The 15,598-nt window shown below is 33.4% G+C and overlaps 1 protein-coding gene across 1 annotated transcript; it reads right to left on the bottom strand.

Annotated features, from left to right (window-relative positions):
- Positions 1–2,457: 2,457 nt before the first annotated feature.
- LOC130217364 (E3 ubiquitin-protein ligase RNF114-like) lies at positions 2,458–15,598 on the bottom strand. The gene is given in 9 exon segments (XM_056449461.1): positions 2,458–3,089; positions 6,177–6,243; positions 6,245–6,282; positions 8,788–8,849; positions 8,852–8,901; positions 9,297–9,403; positions 11,062–11,098; positions 11,100–11,210; positions 15,439–15,598. Coding segments are annotated over 9 exon segments (657 nt in total). The 5' UTR covers positions 15,558–15,598; the 3' UTR covers positions 2,458–3,023.

Raw genomic sequence — 15,598 nt, 5'->3', positions numbered from 1 at the left:
ATCCACGCGAACGCAGGGAGAACATGCAAACTCCACACAGAAACGCCAACGGAGCGTTCAAAACCAGCAACCTGCTTGCTTTGAGGCGACAGCACTACCTACTGCGCCACTGCGTCGCCTTGATGTGATTATTATTTGGTTAATGCTATCACGTGGTTTTAAAGACAGGTTAAGTCTGTGCACAGTTATTAATATTGCATTTAGTCATGTATTTATGCATGAATAGCCTTAGCATGAGCCTGTTATAATGTTTCCAGGTCCAAAACAAGTGAGCCTGTTAAATTTATAAGCAGCTTAAAACTTTTTCAACTGATCTGATGTGTATTTTTAAAATAACTTCACAATTCTGGAGACACAAAAGACCTACTTTACATCTTGTAAAAAAAGCCAAAATTGGAGCCCTTTAAATCCTTCCGCCTTCATTTTTAGGAATGAGCAGCTTTTCTGCCGGGCATCTCTTTAAAAGCATAAGTGAATAAATGTTTCTGGGAAATGGCGTCTGTAAGTGTTAAAGCGAGTAGCGTTCTTTTTTCTCCCCCTCCATTCAGTCATCCATCAGAGAGGTGGGTGTTGTTTCTGGCCCAACATGTCTAACGCACCGGGATAAATCACTCACAGTGATTTCAGGGTTCAGTGTTTAAATAATTAAAGAGCTTTAATTTATCAGGATTTAGCACCTTCAGACATGAGAGCTGACATTCGCTGCGGGACAGGAAATGAACAACAGTAATGGAGTTAAAGCGAATGGAGGGAGACACACTGCAATACAACTACACGGGGGAAAAGCAACGCGTGTGCTTCTGGTAACACAATCAAAAGACTGAGAAAAGATAACACGGTTTAATTTAAAGGCTTCAGAAAAAGGTTTATTAACTACACATAAGCAATTCTCCCAGGAAACGTACTGTAATGAAACATGCACGGAGAGGATATGATGTATATTCATGTGTGATATTTCGAGAGATCGAAGATCTAATAGCATAATTACACTTGTGTTCAATCAGAATTGCAAACTACTGAAGATACATACTGAAGTTATTACAGGAGACAAAAATAAAGCTGTTATGTACAGTGCATCTGCAGTGTGTAGACTATAAAACCATCAACCAAATTGAAACACGTGCTTATTAAGAGCCTGAAGAGTTAAGATAAAGATAAAGCTGCATCATTTACCCACCCTTGAGTCATTTCAAACCTTCATCTGTGAAAAAAGATGATACTTTCAGAAATAGTAAGACTTTTCCAGGAAAACATTGTTCGAGATAATATCACCTTCAGTGTTTTTGCTTGATAAGGAAATACATTCAGGTTTGGAATTAATCAAGGTTGTCAATTTTGGGTGATGAACTCAAAACTGTACTATTTACTCACAAAATAAGATATTTTGAAGAAAGCTGAAAACCTCCAACCTTCGACTTCCATAGTAAAAACAACAAACTAATACTATGAAATAAGTCTACAGGTTGATAACATTCTTCAAAATATCTTCTTTTGTGTTCAACAGATTAAAGAAGCTCCTAAAGGGTTGAGTGAGTAAATAATTTTTGGGTGATGAACTTTCCCTTTAAGAGCAGTACAGACCACTTGATGAGTTCTCTACTCAACACTACACTACAGATGCACACAGACCACAAACGCCATGATTGAATAATGGTGCAATAGTGCCCCCTATTGGTTTAAACAAACATCTCCTACAAGGGTTAATTTTACATGTAAATAAAATGTTTTCATTTCTCCAAATTACCCTTGAATGATCTGACACAATCTCTGAATCAAAAACAACTGGGAATCAATCTTTCTACCTAATAAACATCCGATCCGGTCCGATAGTTCACTCAAACATTTTAAATCATTTATTCTCCCTCGTGTGGTTATAAACCTTATGAGATTCTTTCTTCTGTTGAACACTAAAGAAGATATTTTGAAACCAATGACTTCCATAGTATAAATATATATATATATATATATATATATATATATATATATATATATATATATATATATATATATATATATATATATATATATACACACATATATACACACACACACATATATATATATACATATACACATATATATACATATATACATATATACATATATACATATACATATATACATATATATACATATATACATATATACATATATACATATACATATACACACATATATACATATATATATATACACACATATATACATATACATATACATATACACATATATATATATATATATATATATATATACACATACACACAAACACATGTATATATATATATATATACACACATATATATACACATTTACACATATACATATATATATATATATATATATATATATATATATGTATATATATATATATATATATATATATATATATATATATATATATATATATATATATATATATATATATATTACATATACATATACATATATATATGGATTATGGACTATGGATTGTCAATGGGTGCCAGCTAAAGGCAATCTTCAAAATATCTTTTAACAGTGTTTAACAGAAAACAGAAACTCATAAAGGGTGAGTAAATGTGTTTAGTTATGGGTGAAATATCCCTTTAAACAGAAGATTTCCTAAACAGTACATGCGATCATCCAGAAAAAGAAAAGAAAAAAACTTATATCAGGCTTTTCTGTTATATAGTACCACAAAATCTGCCAATGTGCTATACAAACTAGCCCATAAAATGAGAAATGGGTTATACTGTTTCAATTATTTGTAGATTGATTAACTTATTTCTATATTTGGACAGCTAAGAATGGAAATGTGTCAAATATGATATATATGAATGTATTTGAACAAGCAAATCACCAAAATTACACCAACTGCAACTTTGGCATTGCAGATTTAGTGTGTGCAGAAGAACATATCAGAATAGCCCTGAATCCCCTTCTATGTTAATTTATTAATGAATAATTTTTTTGTAAAGCATGAACATAGTTTTTTTTGTTTTTTTTGGCTGTGGAGAGTGTGTGTGTCCGTGTCCCTCACGTCAGTTTTCCACCAGAGAGCGCTGTAGAGCTTCCCGCATCATGGCTTGCTCATCTGTGGTGTAGTCCTAATAAAATGTACAAATATGAACATATTACGTTTCAGTCTCGCATCATCCCAAAGTACGGCAACATTTTATTGCTGGACCCACAAAAGAGCCAAAATAAAAAACACACATGAAAAAAAGAACAAAAATGATTTCACATTATAACATATCCTTTTACTGGATGTCTCGAATGCACTTTTATTGATTTGTTATTACAATTTAGGAACATTTTGAGAATGTTGCTAACGTTGGGACTTTAGGTATATATCCTGTGTATATCTATATATCTATATATCCAGTGTTAGGGTAACACATTACAAGTAACATGCATTATATAATAATATTCCTTTTCCAAGTAATGAGTAGGGTCAGACGGAATCAGAGGATGTTTTTTGCTATTTCTGCACAGAATTTTGTAAAAAATCTGCGGATTTATGTGGAATGATTTTGGGAGTATCATAACTACAACCTTAATATATTAAGTAAAAGTAATTAAAAGTTAATTAAAAGTAAAACCTTTTTAACTTGTATTTAATGTTTACAATGCAAATCCAATTAGATCCACTTAATTTGGTAAACAAAGCAAGTCTTCTATGTAATATATCTACCAAAAGACAGAAAATATGACTTTACAAACTGTATTGTCAATAAATTATATGAACATTTTCATATTAGTCAATAATTATACTGAAATAAAATAAAAAAAACTGAATAAATATAAATTTACACACACTTACACAAGTAAATAAACAGAATCAATGATGGGCTAAAATCTGCACGCACAGATTCCGTGTGGGCCTAGTACTGAGTTAAGTAAATGCATTACTTAAAAAAATTAAGTAATATTTGAGTTAGGGGACTAAGCCCAAAAGAAAATGAATGAATAATATTTGAGTTGATTTTTTTTTTAAATGTAACTCGATTTACTTTTTAGATGAATAAATATGCTTTTAAAAATAGTTTGCTGAAATAAAATGAGTGTAATCACATTGAATCACACTCAGTGAGAAAATGAGCTCCCTGTGGGAACAGACAAAAACCAAGATGGCAGAGCCTTACATTTCTGTGATGGGAGTGTTCTCATTATTTTGAACACATGGAAGAAAATGGGAGAGTCTCAATGGACAGTGATTTTACTGAACTAATGAGACAAAAATGCAGAAGTAGTAACTTTCATTAATCTGTATATACGGCATGTATAGACCATTTCAATGTGACGATGTCATTGGCCCATGAACATTTCCTGCTTGTCGTCAAACTATTTCATAACAGTAACAACAGGCGAGTAAATCATATCTTGATGTTAAAACAGCTATCGTAACATTATTTATCAATATTGGGACCTTTTGGGATTCTCAAAAGCTATGAAAATTAAGAATGTATAACAGGAAATACGTTAGGACTATTGTTATTGTTTACATCCCTCCAAATGGTCTACAGAGTCAGGAAGTTTTTTATTTCTTTTTTTATGGTGAATGAAGGTTATACAGTGTGTCATTAAATGCAGAGCTCCTCTATTTAAAAAAATAAGAAAATACCCTGCAAGTTCTGAAAGAGATCCTGCCTCATGCATGTATGACAAAGTAACGCAACGCATTACTTTACATAAAAAGTAACTCAATTTTGTAATCATTACTTTCTAAACTAACTTTTCCCAACGTTGTATATATCTATACACTAATCATCACACATTAATGTTAATATATATGCTGTATGTTGATGGTCATGGACACACTCAAAGGGATATACAGAGTAAATATATATATATATATATATATATATATATATATATATATATATATATATATATATATATATATATATATATATATATATATATATATATCCCTTTGAGTGTATCCAAGACCATCAAGTAGGCTGAATCCAGATGCACATTAAACTCAGTTCCTGGTTTAGTTCCAAGCCTGCTTCAACACACTTACCTGTAGGTTTCAAGCAAGCCTGAAGAACTCAATTGGTTTAATCAGGGTTAAAGATAAACTGTGCAGAACTGTGGCTTTTTGCAAGTTTAAAGCTGCGGTCACACTTGACTTTTCTTCCTATAGACTTCCATTCATACGTACGCGAATGCGTCAGACCGGAAACGCGGGGTCATGCGTCAAGTTTTGCGGTGCAAAGTTCAAGCTTGGTGAACTCTAACCTGCAAAATTGCATCACTTGACTGCTTGAGACCAATCGAGGATCAAAACACGACCTCTCTGGGCAGAAATGTAAAACATGGAGCAATCGCTCGCTTTTTTAAATGTCTAATCCCGCCCCTTTTTGCAGCGCCGTACGACAGAATTTCGCACACACAAACCCCAGTGTGACCGTAGCTTCATTCACATGTTTGGATGGGAACATTTGCTAATGTGACTCTTCAAGCTGACTGCCAGAAGGAATGAGCCAAACTTCCCAATCTTGTTCTTTACCCCAATAAAATGCTTGAACATCCATTACCTGTGAGTAATAGAGTACAGCAAAGCTAAAACTATATATTATGGTGAAAACTATACATTCCTGCACATTTCCATACATAGGATGTAATTGTTTTTACAAAAGTGGTTCAACTGCATAATGTTGCCCTGAGACAACAGATGAAAAACTACCATTTTAGTTTATAGATAATAACAAAAGTGTTTTTCTCAATCAAATATGCTTCTTCACATATCCATGCACATCACACATATTTTTAATATAAAGATATTTTAATTTAAATATGTTAAAACGTGAAATCTATCTTACATTCTGCTAGCAGTGTGCTCAAACAGGCTATGGTCCCAAGAAATCCAAGAAGACAGGTCAAATCTACACCTACTTCAAATTTCATTGATCACCAACTTATTAGTAGACTTTTTTTGTGATATATTATTTTTTAAAAATTAAAGGGGGATTTTGTGGGCCAAAGAACTGGTTTGTTGCATAAGGGCAACACCATGCCATGTTAGGCCAAATATATATACAGAGTGTAATATACAAGGTTTATTTACAACAGGAACCAATGTCAAGTGATGCCACATGAATATAAATCTGAGAAATTGTATCAGCAGTATTACATTTTAACGCAAAACAAAAAAATGGAGAACAAAAACATTTGAAGCCACTTACCACAAACGTATCGTATGAAAAAGCATGTCGTATTCTGAGGTGTTGAAAGAAGTTGCACTCTTGTAATTGGATCACCCCACGGCATTGAGGCACATATCGGACACACCTGCAGAAACGGGTTTTAAATATGAAGTTCTAAACATTAGAAAGTGTGATTTATACAAAAAATAAACAAAGAAAATTTATGTTTTTGTATTAATATATTTATTTAGAATATACATTTAATACATAAAGAATTGCTAAAAACCTCTACACAACTGTTTTAAAATGATTGTCTTTTATTGTGGCATTGTGTAGAAACTTATGCCTAATTCTAATCTATCTATCCATCCATGCATCCATCAATCATCATTGTTGTTATTATAATGACTCCTTTTAATTAGTTTTGTATGGATGAAGGAATATATGCTTTGATTTTGTAATTAATTAATGCTTTTTTATTTATACATTTATTTATTTGTGCATTTATTTATCTATTTATGCATTTATTTATGCATTTATTTATCTATTTATGCATTTATTTATTTATTTATCTATTTGTGCATTTATTTATTTATCTATTTGTGCATTTATTTATTATTTACTTATGCATTTATTTATCTATTTATGCATTTATTTATCTATTTATTTATTTATTTATGCATTTATTTATCTATTTATTTATTTATGCAATTATTTATCTATTTATTTATTTATTTATTTATTTATTTATTTATGTATTTATTTATTTATTTATGCATTTTTTTTTTTTATGTTTGAGTAATTCAGTTGTGTGTTTATCAAGCTAAAGTAAAAATGAAAATGACATGCATGCCAAAGGCTGATAACTTTAAAAAGAATCTGTTTAATGAAATAACCAGTTTTACTGGTTTACATCAAAATAAACAAGCTGACGAATAAAATAAATCAAATAAATCAAGTTATTATTTATTTGATGATTATAATAATCATCATTATTACAGTTTTTACATTACAGTGAGTGGTAGGTTTAGGGTTGGGGTAAAGGTGGATGACACAAAAATACAATGAATGGGTATTTTAATAAATAATATAAATAATTCTCAATATCTGTCCGCAGCTGTATCCCTTCTAGCAACAACCCAGAATCAGGGCAATAGCAAACTTGGCAAATAGCATGATGGTTTATTAAGTTTTAGGGTTAGAGTTGGAGTTTATTAATCAGAATCAGAATCACAATCAGTTTTATTGCCAAGTGTGCTTCACACATACAAGGAATTTGTTTTGGCTACAGAAGATTCCAGTGTACATAAAGTGACAAGTGACAACACAAAATAAATCTGAAAAATAAAAAAGATGAACATTAAACAGATGCGGTTAGTCAAGAAACCTGGATGTTGAGTTGTATGTACAGATTATAAATATACAGGTTATAAGTGTACAAGTGCGAATGTAGAAGGTATTGTATTGTATATTGATATAAGGTGCTGTGTACAAGTTCGTATGAGAAAGTATTGCACATATTTATTGCACAGTAGGGGAATATTTAACTGTTCATAAGGTAAGCAGCCTGAGGAAAGAAACTTTTCCTGTGTCTGGCTGTTTTTGCGCTTGGTGCTCTGAAGCGCCGACCAGACGCTTAATGTGCCTTTGTCTGTTAGAATTTTGTATTTGTAATAATAATAATAATAATAATAATAATAATAATGATAATAATAATAATAATAATAATAATAATAATAATAAATTACATACATACATAAATATGTGGTATGTATTCAGACCTCCTTAAATTTTTCACTTAGTTATATTGCAGCCATTTGCTAAAATCATTTAAGTTAATTTTTTCCCTCATTAATGTACACACAGCACCCCATATTGACAGAAAAACACAGAATTATTGACATTTTGCAGATTTATTCAAAAGAAAAACTGAAATATCACATGGTCCTAAGCATTCAGACCCTTTGGAGTGACACTCATATACAGTATTTAACTCAGGTGCTGTTCATTTCTTCTGATCATCCCTGAGATGGTTCTTCACCTTCATTTGAGTCCAGCTCATATGTGTGTATATAATATATATATATACATGTGTGTGTGTGTGTGTGTGTGTGTGTGTGTGTGTGTGTGTGTGTGTATGTGTATGTAAAATTAATAGCACTGCTGTTTTATTATTATTATTATTATTATTTTTCAAATAAATCCTATTTGTTTTATTTTTGGCTGGAATTAAAGCAGTTTTGAATTTTTTTAAAAAACATTTTAAGGACAAAATTTTTAGCCCCATTAAGGATTTTTCCCCGATTGTCTACAGAACAAAACCATCATTATGCAATGACTTACCCAGTTACCCTAACTTGTCGAATTAACCTAGTTAAGCCTTTAAATGTCACTTTAAGCTAAATTATAGTATCTTAAAAATATATAGTCAGATATTATGTGCTGTCATCATAGCAAATATAAAAGAATCAGCTATTAAAAATTAGTTATTAAAACTATTAATGTAGTAAGCGTTTCACTGCATATCATTGTATATGTATATTATGTATATTATGTCTAGAAATGTGTTGAAAAAAAAACTCTTATATTTATATATATATATATATATATAGTTGAGAGATATTTTAGATTAAATGAGCATGAGTCTTACCACAGGCTGGGCATCGCGGGAGTGTTTCGAGGTGCAGTGCTCAACCAGCCCGTCCTGGTCAAGTTCTGCTTCTTACAGTAGGGGCAGGTGAACGTGGAGCGGTTCGGCACTGAACTAAAGGAACAAGAGATTCTTTAATTAGACGAATTTCTAACTGATTATATCATGATCGAATAAATGGATCCGCTTGTGGCTCTGATTCTGATTAACCTTTAAATTGTTATGCTGTAAATTAAGGTAAGAATTATTCTGAGGTTAGAGATTCTTTCACACAGAAATTAAGTTTGAAGTCTTCAAAATGCACAAAAAAAAACAGTGAACAACTACTTGAAATGATAAATTAGTACCAATAATAACTTCATTACATTATGATATCTTCATAAGTCAATGATGTAAATGAGTTTCCCCATATTGACTGTTTATTTTTACAAAAAAAAATTAAAGCAGATAATACTCTCTCAATACACAATATTAAACAGAGCATCATATAAATAGAGCTGGGATATTACCTGACAATGGAAGGCTGGTCTTTTGAAATGGACTTCATACCCTCCTGGATATAGTCTTGATATTTGTAGCAAGCCCCTGTGTGGCTTCTCATGTCAGACACAAGAACCTGTCAAAAGGTAATAAAAAATGAAAGCTCAAAGTTAAATAAGAACAAAAGTCACTCTTTTGTCATGTTTGTTGCTGTTTCTTGAATGCCTCTTGGGCAGCTTAGGCATTCTGTTTGAATGGGGAATCATCAAATTCCCCAAAATTGCTTGTCAAGCTTACTATTAAATTTCATATTAGGAATCACCAATAAAATTATACAACAGCTGTCTCTTTAGTTTCATTTAAATCACAAAAAATTGCAGAAACTCACATTTGGTCCGAGCCCCTCCCACAGAGATAGTCATTCTATATCGATCAATGATTGGCTCCTGTACTAGAAGGCGGGGCTTCATTCTCCATATTGATCGTTACACTTCCCCCATTCAAAACTATACGAGTGACACGTTTTTGTGTATTCTATGGTCTTTACTGTGGGGAAAATGTCCCACATCATGCGCTGCAGCACCAAGACTGCTGTTACAGTGGTCGTCTAGCAAAAGAGCACTGCTCTAAAGTCCACAAAAAGGCAGTGCGTCCTTAGAGCACACAATGCAATGCGGTCAAGCAGAACCAAGAGTGCCAAGTAGGTTTTCTTTTCTCAGCCAAAGGTAGCCATTCAGGCAAAGCGTTTCACAGAGGGAGTTTCAGAGGATGGATAAATGATCCTTTTTACAAATTCTGGTCATTTTTGGTGCAAAAATAAATAAATAAAAAAAAAAACTTGAGGAACATTATGTTGTTTTTAAAATGCATTTCCTGACCCAAGTAAAGAAAAATGTATTAAAAGAGATATAAAAAAAATGCATTTAAAAACAATGCTCTATTTTCTGTGACTAATGTGTGCTTAATGTACTAATAGTTAATCTTTAGTACAATTTAAAGTAAGCATAAAATGAACTAAGCGTACTTGACTGCTATTTTGACAAATAATTAAGTTGAATTAAAATATACTTTATTATACTGTAATATTAAAAATATATATTTTATACCACTTTTTATAGAATACTAACCATATTTTATTGCACTATTAAATTCACTATCTGTACAAATAAAATACACTTATAAACTATTTAAAATATAACAATAATACATGAACATGATTACCTTAATCCGACAACTGAGCCAAAGAGAAATCGAATTAAGACATGTGGGGTATGCTGACTTTAGTTGCATTATTGAAGTGCCGTACAGACATGTAAACGTCGCAATCAGACTATTACCATTTTATAAGTACTTATTCGCTACATCAAGTGTTTAACGAAAAACAAATGAGAATGGCTTCAAAGCTAGAGCAAAAGCAAGCACATTTTGGTGCGAGTGGAAACCATGCATATGCTGAGAACTCTGAAGAAAATGGACATTATGAAGTGCTTTGACTTTGAAGAGAAATTGATTTTGATGAAAAATTAGTGAATCAAATGGCAGATGTGGCCTGTTGCTTGAGAATTTGTACACACCATCGTCTGTTTGCACAAAAGTATGAGAAATAAACTGCAGTTGAACTTGTTGAAATTAAAAACAAAACGAAAATCACATATGGAGTGATGCCGAACATGAACTGTTGTTGCTTGAAACGCCAGAGGAAATTAGCATTGAATGATAATGACATTAATCAAACTATGTACTATAACGGGCATATAAAAGATTACTGATGTCCATGTAGACATAGTCACTGACCTCAGTTTTACAGCCTTTGCACTTCCCGATTGATCTTCATCAGGTCTTGTAAACGGTCATTTTTAGCCCACTTGTGTAGATCAGTCCTGCAGACAGCACACACGGGGCTCTGGGGCCGCAGACACTCCCGAAGGCAGTCGTTACAGAACCTGAGAGAAGAGGGAAAAGCAGTTTAAATGAGTGTTTTCAGCTGAAAAAAAAACAATCTCCTATCGGTATTCATGAACTGGACATAGCTGAAGTGTCCCCAGCTTATGCATCACCATCACCACCACCACTATTGCTATTACTATTACTACTATAACAGGGAGTGATGCATTACTTATTCAAAATACAAAATATGAGAAACTGTATCTGATTACGAATACATTTCTAAAGGTGGTAATCAAACATGTAGATTACTGAGAGATTACTTCTGAATTTATTTAAATGAAGCTTTTCACTTTTTTGTGAAATCAAAAAATTATCAACGTTTCAAAATAAAATCTCCCATAAAATATCACAGTTTATTCAACGTGATTATTTTTAACATTGGGAAATGGGTGTAACTTAACATGAACTGTTTACTCAATACCAGTATTTTCAACAATGGCAAATGATTGAATTATGAACATTGATTCAATGAGAGTATTTTTAATGCTGGGAGATGAATAAAATGTCAACGTTTATTCAAGGTGATTATTTTAACATTGAGAAATGGGTAAATTTCAGTATTTATTTAAAGTGTGGTCCACAATGATATATTTTAAACTTTAGTTGATGTGTAATGTAGCTGTGTGAACATAAAAACATCTCAATACAAGACGCTCAATGTAAAGAGATATTGGCTTTTACAGAGTTAGCTTCAGAAAGGTATTTTACCACATGCACACACACTGCGCAGCGAAAGGGCGTGGCCAGAGGCGCTGTAATGTTAAAGCAGTGAAAGCTAATGCTAAAGCTAATGCTGATATTTCCACAGGCTTCTTCTGTTTCTGTATTTGGGCTTCCAAAGGACACGACACAAAGAGAGAACGCTTCACAGTTTAATTTTAATTATGTCCCAGAGAATTATATTTTAAAAAGATATAGCGCTAGCATTTGACAAAGAAGAACTTCCAAAACCTCACCCAGTTCAGTGCTGGATTCGGCAAAAAACTCCTCCAACCGACGAAGCTGTGGATTGCGAGCTACAACCTGTAAATGTTTATTTGGTAAAATTGATCAACTATAGGCAAAGTTTCTAGCGTTGTTGTAGCAAGGACAAAAACAAAGATGTAAACAACGGAAAATGCTGTTTGGCACAGCTAACAATCTAGCTACACATTCATATTTATCAGTCAAACTACTGTAAACGGCCACAATCTTCAGCAGCGATGCAGTGACTCTCTATGTGTGTCTCTCTCTTGTGTGTCTCTCTATGCGGCCGCTTTCCGTGTGTATAACATCTCAAATAACAAACTCTCAAAAGATAAGTGGACGTTTCATATTACTTAAACATGCTTATTCCGAATATGTGTGAAAGACACTTGTCAGATTTATTTTAAAGAGCAGGCGTGAGCTGTGTGCTCTTCATTTCTGTCTGATTCAGACAGCTAACGCTGCTAACAGCTGCACTGACTGGACTGTTTACACAGCGCCCGAGTAGGGGAGTGATGTGGAGCCAATCTACGAGTCACAGCACATTATGTTAGCGGACCAATCAGATCCTCTTGAGGGCGGGCCTTTCAGAGGAACTAGGAAATATGACAGTCGTTTCATGTTAGCTGAGTAGCATATAATCAAAGTAAGATATATGGAAAAAATAGCGTGACTTTCTACAAGTGAAGCATGAGCGGACATTGCTTTGCATTTTATAAACACAACCAAGCCTTAAAAATACACTGTGGACCACCCCTTTAATGTATTTTCAACAATGACAAATGATTGAATTATCAACGTTGATTCAATTAGAGTATTTTCCATGTTGGGAAATGGGTAAAAAATATCAATATTTATTCAATGTCAGTATTTTCAACAATGGTGAATGATGTATTATTAACGTTAATTCGATGTAAGATTTTCACTATTAGGAAATCATCATGATTCAGAGTATTTTCGATGTTGGGAAATGGGTAAATTGTCAGTGCTGATTCAATGTAAGTATTTATAACAATAGAGAAAAGTAATTAAAATATTAACATTTATTCAATGTGAATATTTTCATATAAATGATTGTTCATAAATAAATGAATCGTTAAAGTTGATTCATCATTTTATTCAATGCTGAATATAAACCACAACTAAAATGTTGATTTTAATATCATTTTAACAGTGACTCAATGCAATCTGCTATCTGCATTGAGTCCGGCAGGAACACTTTTAGCTTAGCTTAGCATAGATCATTGAATCGGATTAGACCATTAGCATCTTAAAAAAATAATAATGATTTTCCTTTTTTAAAGTTTAACTTTTTATTTGTAGTTGCATTGTGCATTAGGACTGACAGAAATTGAAAAGTTTAAAAATACTACACAGTGCTATTAGCTTGTTACCTAGCCTGGGACTATTTCAGGTGCTGTGTAAAATCATTGCCCTGCTTCAGAAATGGTACTGCCGGAAAGTCCTTGATTATTACGCCAGAATGAGAGTGTAATTCCTAACAATGTCAGCCTAGAGCAGGTGTGTCCAAACTCAGTCCTGGAGGGCCGGTGTCCTGCAGACTTTAGCTCCAACTTGCGTCAACACACCTGCAAGGATGTTTCCAGGAAAGCCTAGTAAGAGCTTAATTAGGTAGTCCAGATGTGTCTGATTGGGGTTGAAAAAACTTTGCAGGACACCGGCCCCCCAGGACCGAGTTTGGCCACCCCTGGCCTAGAGAATAGTAACTTCTCATTTTCCATCGGTTTCAGTACACGCTGTAACTACAAAAGAATCAAGCTTTAAATAGGAAAATTATTGAAAAACTTTCGTCTTTTTGAGTGAGATGCTTATGGTCTAATCCGATTCAATAGTTTATGCTAAGCTAAGCTAAAAGTGTTCAGCTGAATGGATTAAAAAATGGTAAAACTCAACTGTTTAACTCCACGAGCTGTTAATGAGCATATTTGCAACAAAAAATGAGTTCCTTAGCGTTAGCAGAATAAGTGATTCATCAAATCTGCAAACACATCCAAGGTGCAGCTCTGCTCATAAGGTTTACACCCTGCCTTGCAGAATACATTAAATTGTAATAATTTCAACAAAATAAGAGGGATCATAGTATTGCATGCTATTTTGTACTATCCCACATGAGCTATTTCTAGATATGTACATACTGTATAAGACAAAATAATATCTGACTTCCTAAAATCTGTCCTGTTCAAAAGTTTACACACCCGTGAATCTTGATTGTCTGTGTCGGCCTTAGTGATCCACCGTTTTAATGGTTGTGATGGTTGTTAATGAGTCATAGATTGTCCTGAGTTAACCCAGCTGCTGTTGTTCAGAAAAGCCCTTCAGCTCCTGCAAATTCTTCAGTTTACTGCATCTTCTCATGTTTTACAGCTTTACAACAGTGACTGTGTGATTTTGATGCCCATCTTTACTGAGGAACTCAAACAAAACATGTACCGAAAGTGAAAATGTTCCCTGCCACGCAACACATTCATTAAGGGCAGGGGTGTAAACTTTGAACAGACAGAAGTACACATTTTTCAATTATCACTGTCCTTCAGCAGCTAATACTTGCATGTTCCAAAAAACAAAAGAAGTACAATCAACCCAATCGTCCATTAAAAAAAAATCCTTAGACTGACCTTTTGAGTATCTGATATTAAAATAAAAATGCAGAAAAACATGTCTAAAGTTTTGTGGATTCCACTCTTCTTTAGAGAACTTCTCGATTATTAATAAATATGCAAATGTTAGATTACGTAACTTAGGTTTTTAAAGAATACATTTTATTAATCTGAAGAGAAATACATTTTAAAAACAGCCTTCCTACCCCAGCTTACCAGCATTTTACCCCAAATATTTTAGAAATAAATACGCAGTAAATGCTATTATTTTAACACTTTTAACTGATGTTTGCTAGGATTACTTGTAATTGAAAGGCCACCTCTGACCTGACAAGGCAGGCACTGGGTGTTGTTTTCTGTTTGAGCAACGGCACAATTACGCGAACACTACAACTCCCACCCCACACTGCAAAGTTTTGTACACATGAAGCAAAACTGAAAGTAACCAGTTTCTGTATTCTGAGAAATTTACACCACAGCTGCAATTATTGAACAGTACCCAACACATCCACGTTAAGATTAAGGCAGAGGTCACGAAGGCTGTGAATCGCTATGAGGTGATAAGGGGATTAACATTAAACTACTCAACATGTCAACGAGAAGTTGCTGCTAGCGGACATGAGCTCTCCAGAATACTCACGTATGTCCGCACTGTGTGGTCATGGGCTGGACGAATATCTCCAAACACACGGGACACACGAAGTCGCCGTCTTCAGCATCGTTTACATCGGTTTGCGGGTCTATTTTGAGCATGGCCATTTCTGCTGCGCTGTGTTCCGTGTTCTTGAACTCCTGTGAGG

Source organism: Danio aesculapii, chromosome 23 (assembly GCF_903798145.1).
Source record: "Danio aesculapii chromosome 23, fDanAes4.1, whole genome shotgun sequence".
In the NCBI taxonomy this organism is placed as follows: Eukaryota; Metazoa; Chordata; class Actinopteri; order Cypriniformes; family Danionidae; genus Danio; species Danio aesculapii.
The sequence above is the reverse complement of the archived record's forward strand: the minus strand, read 5'-3'. Positions and strand labels throughout refer to the sequence as shown.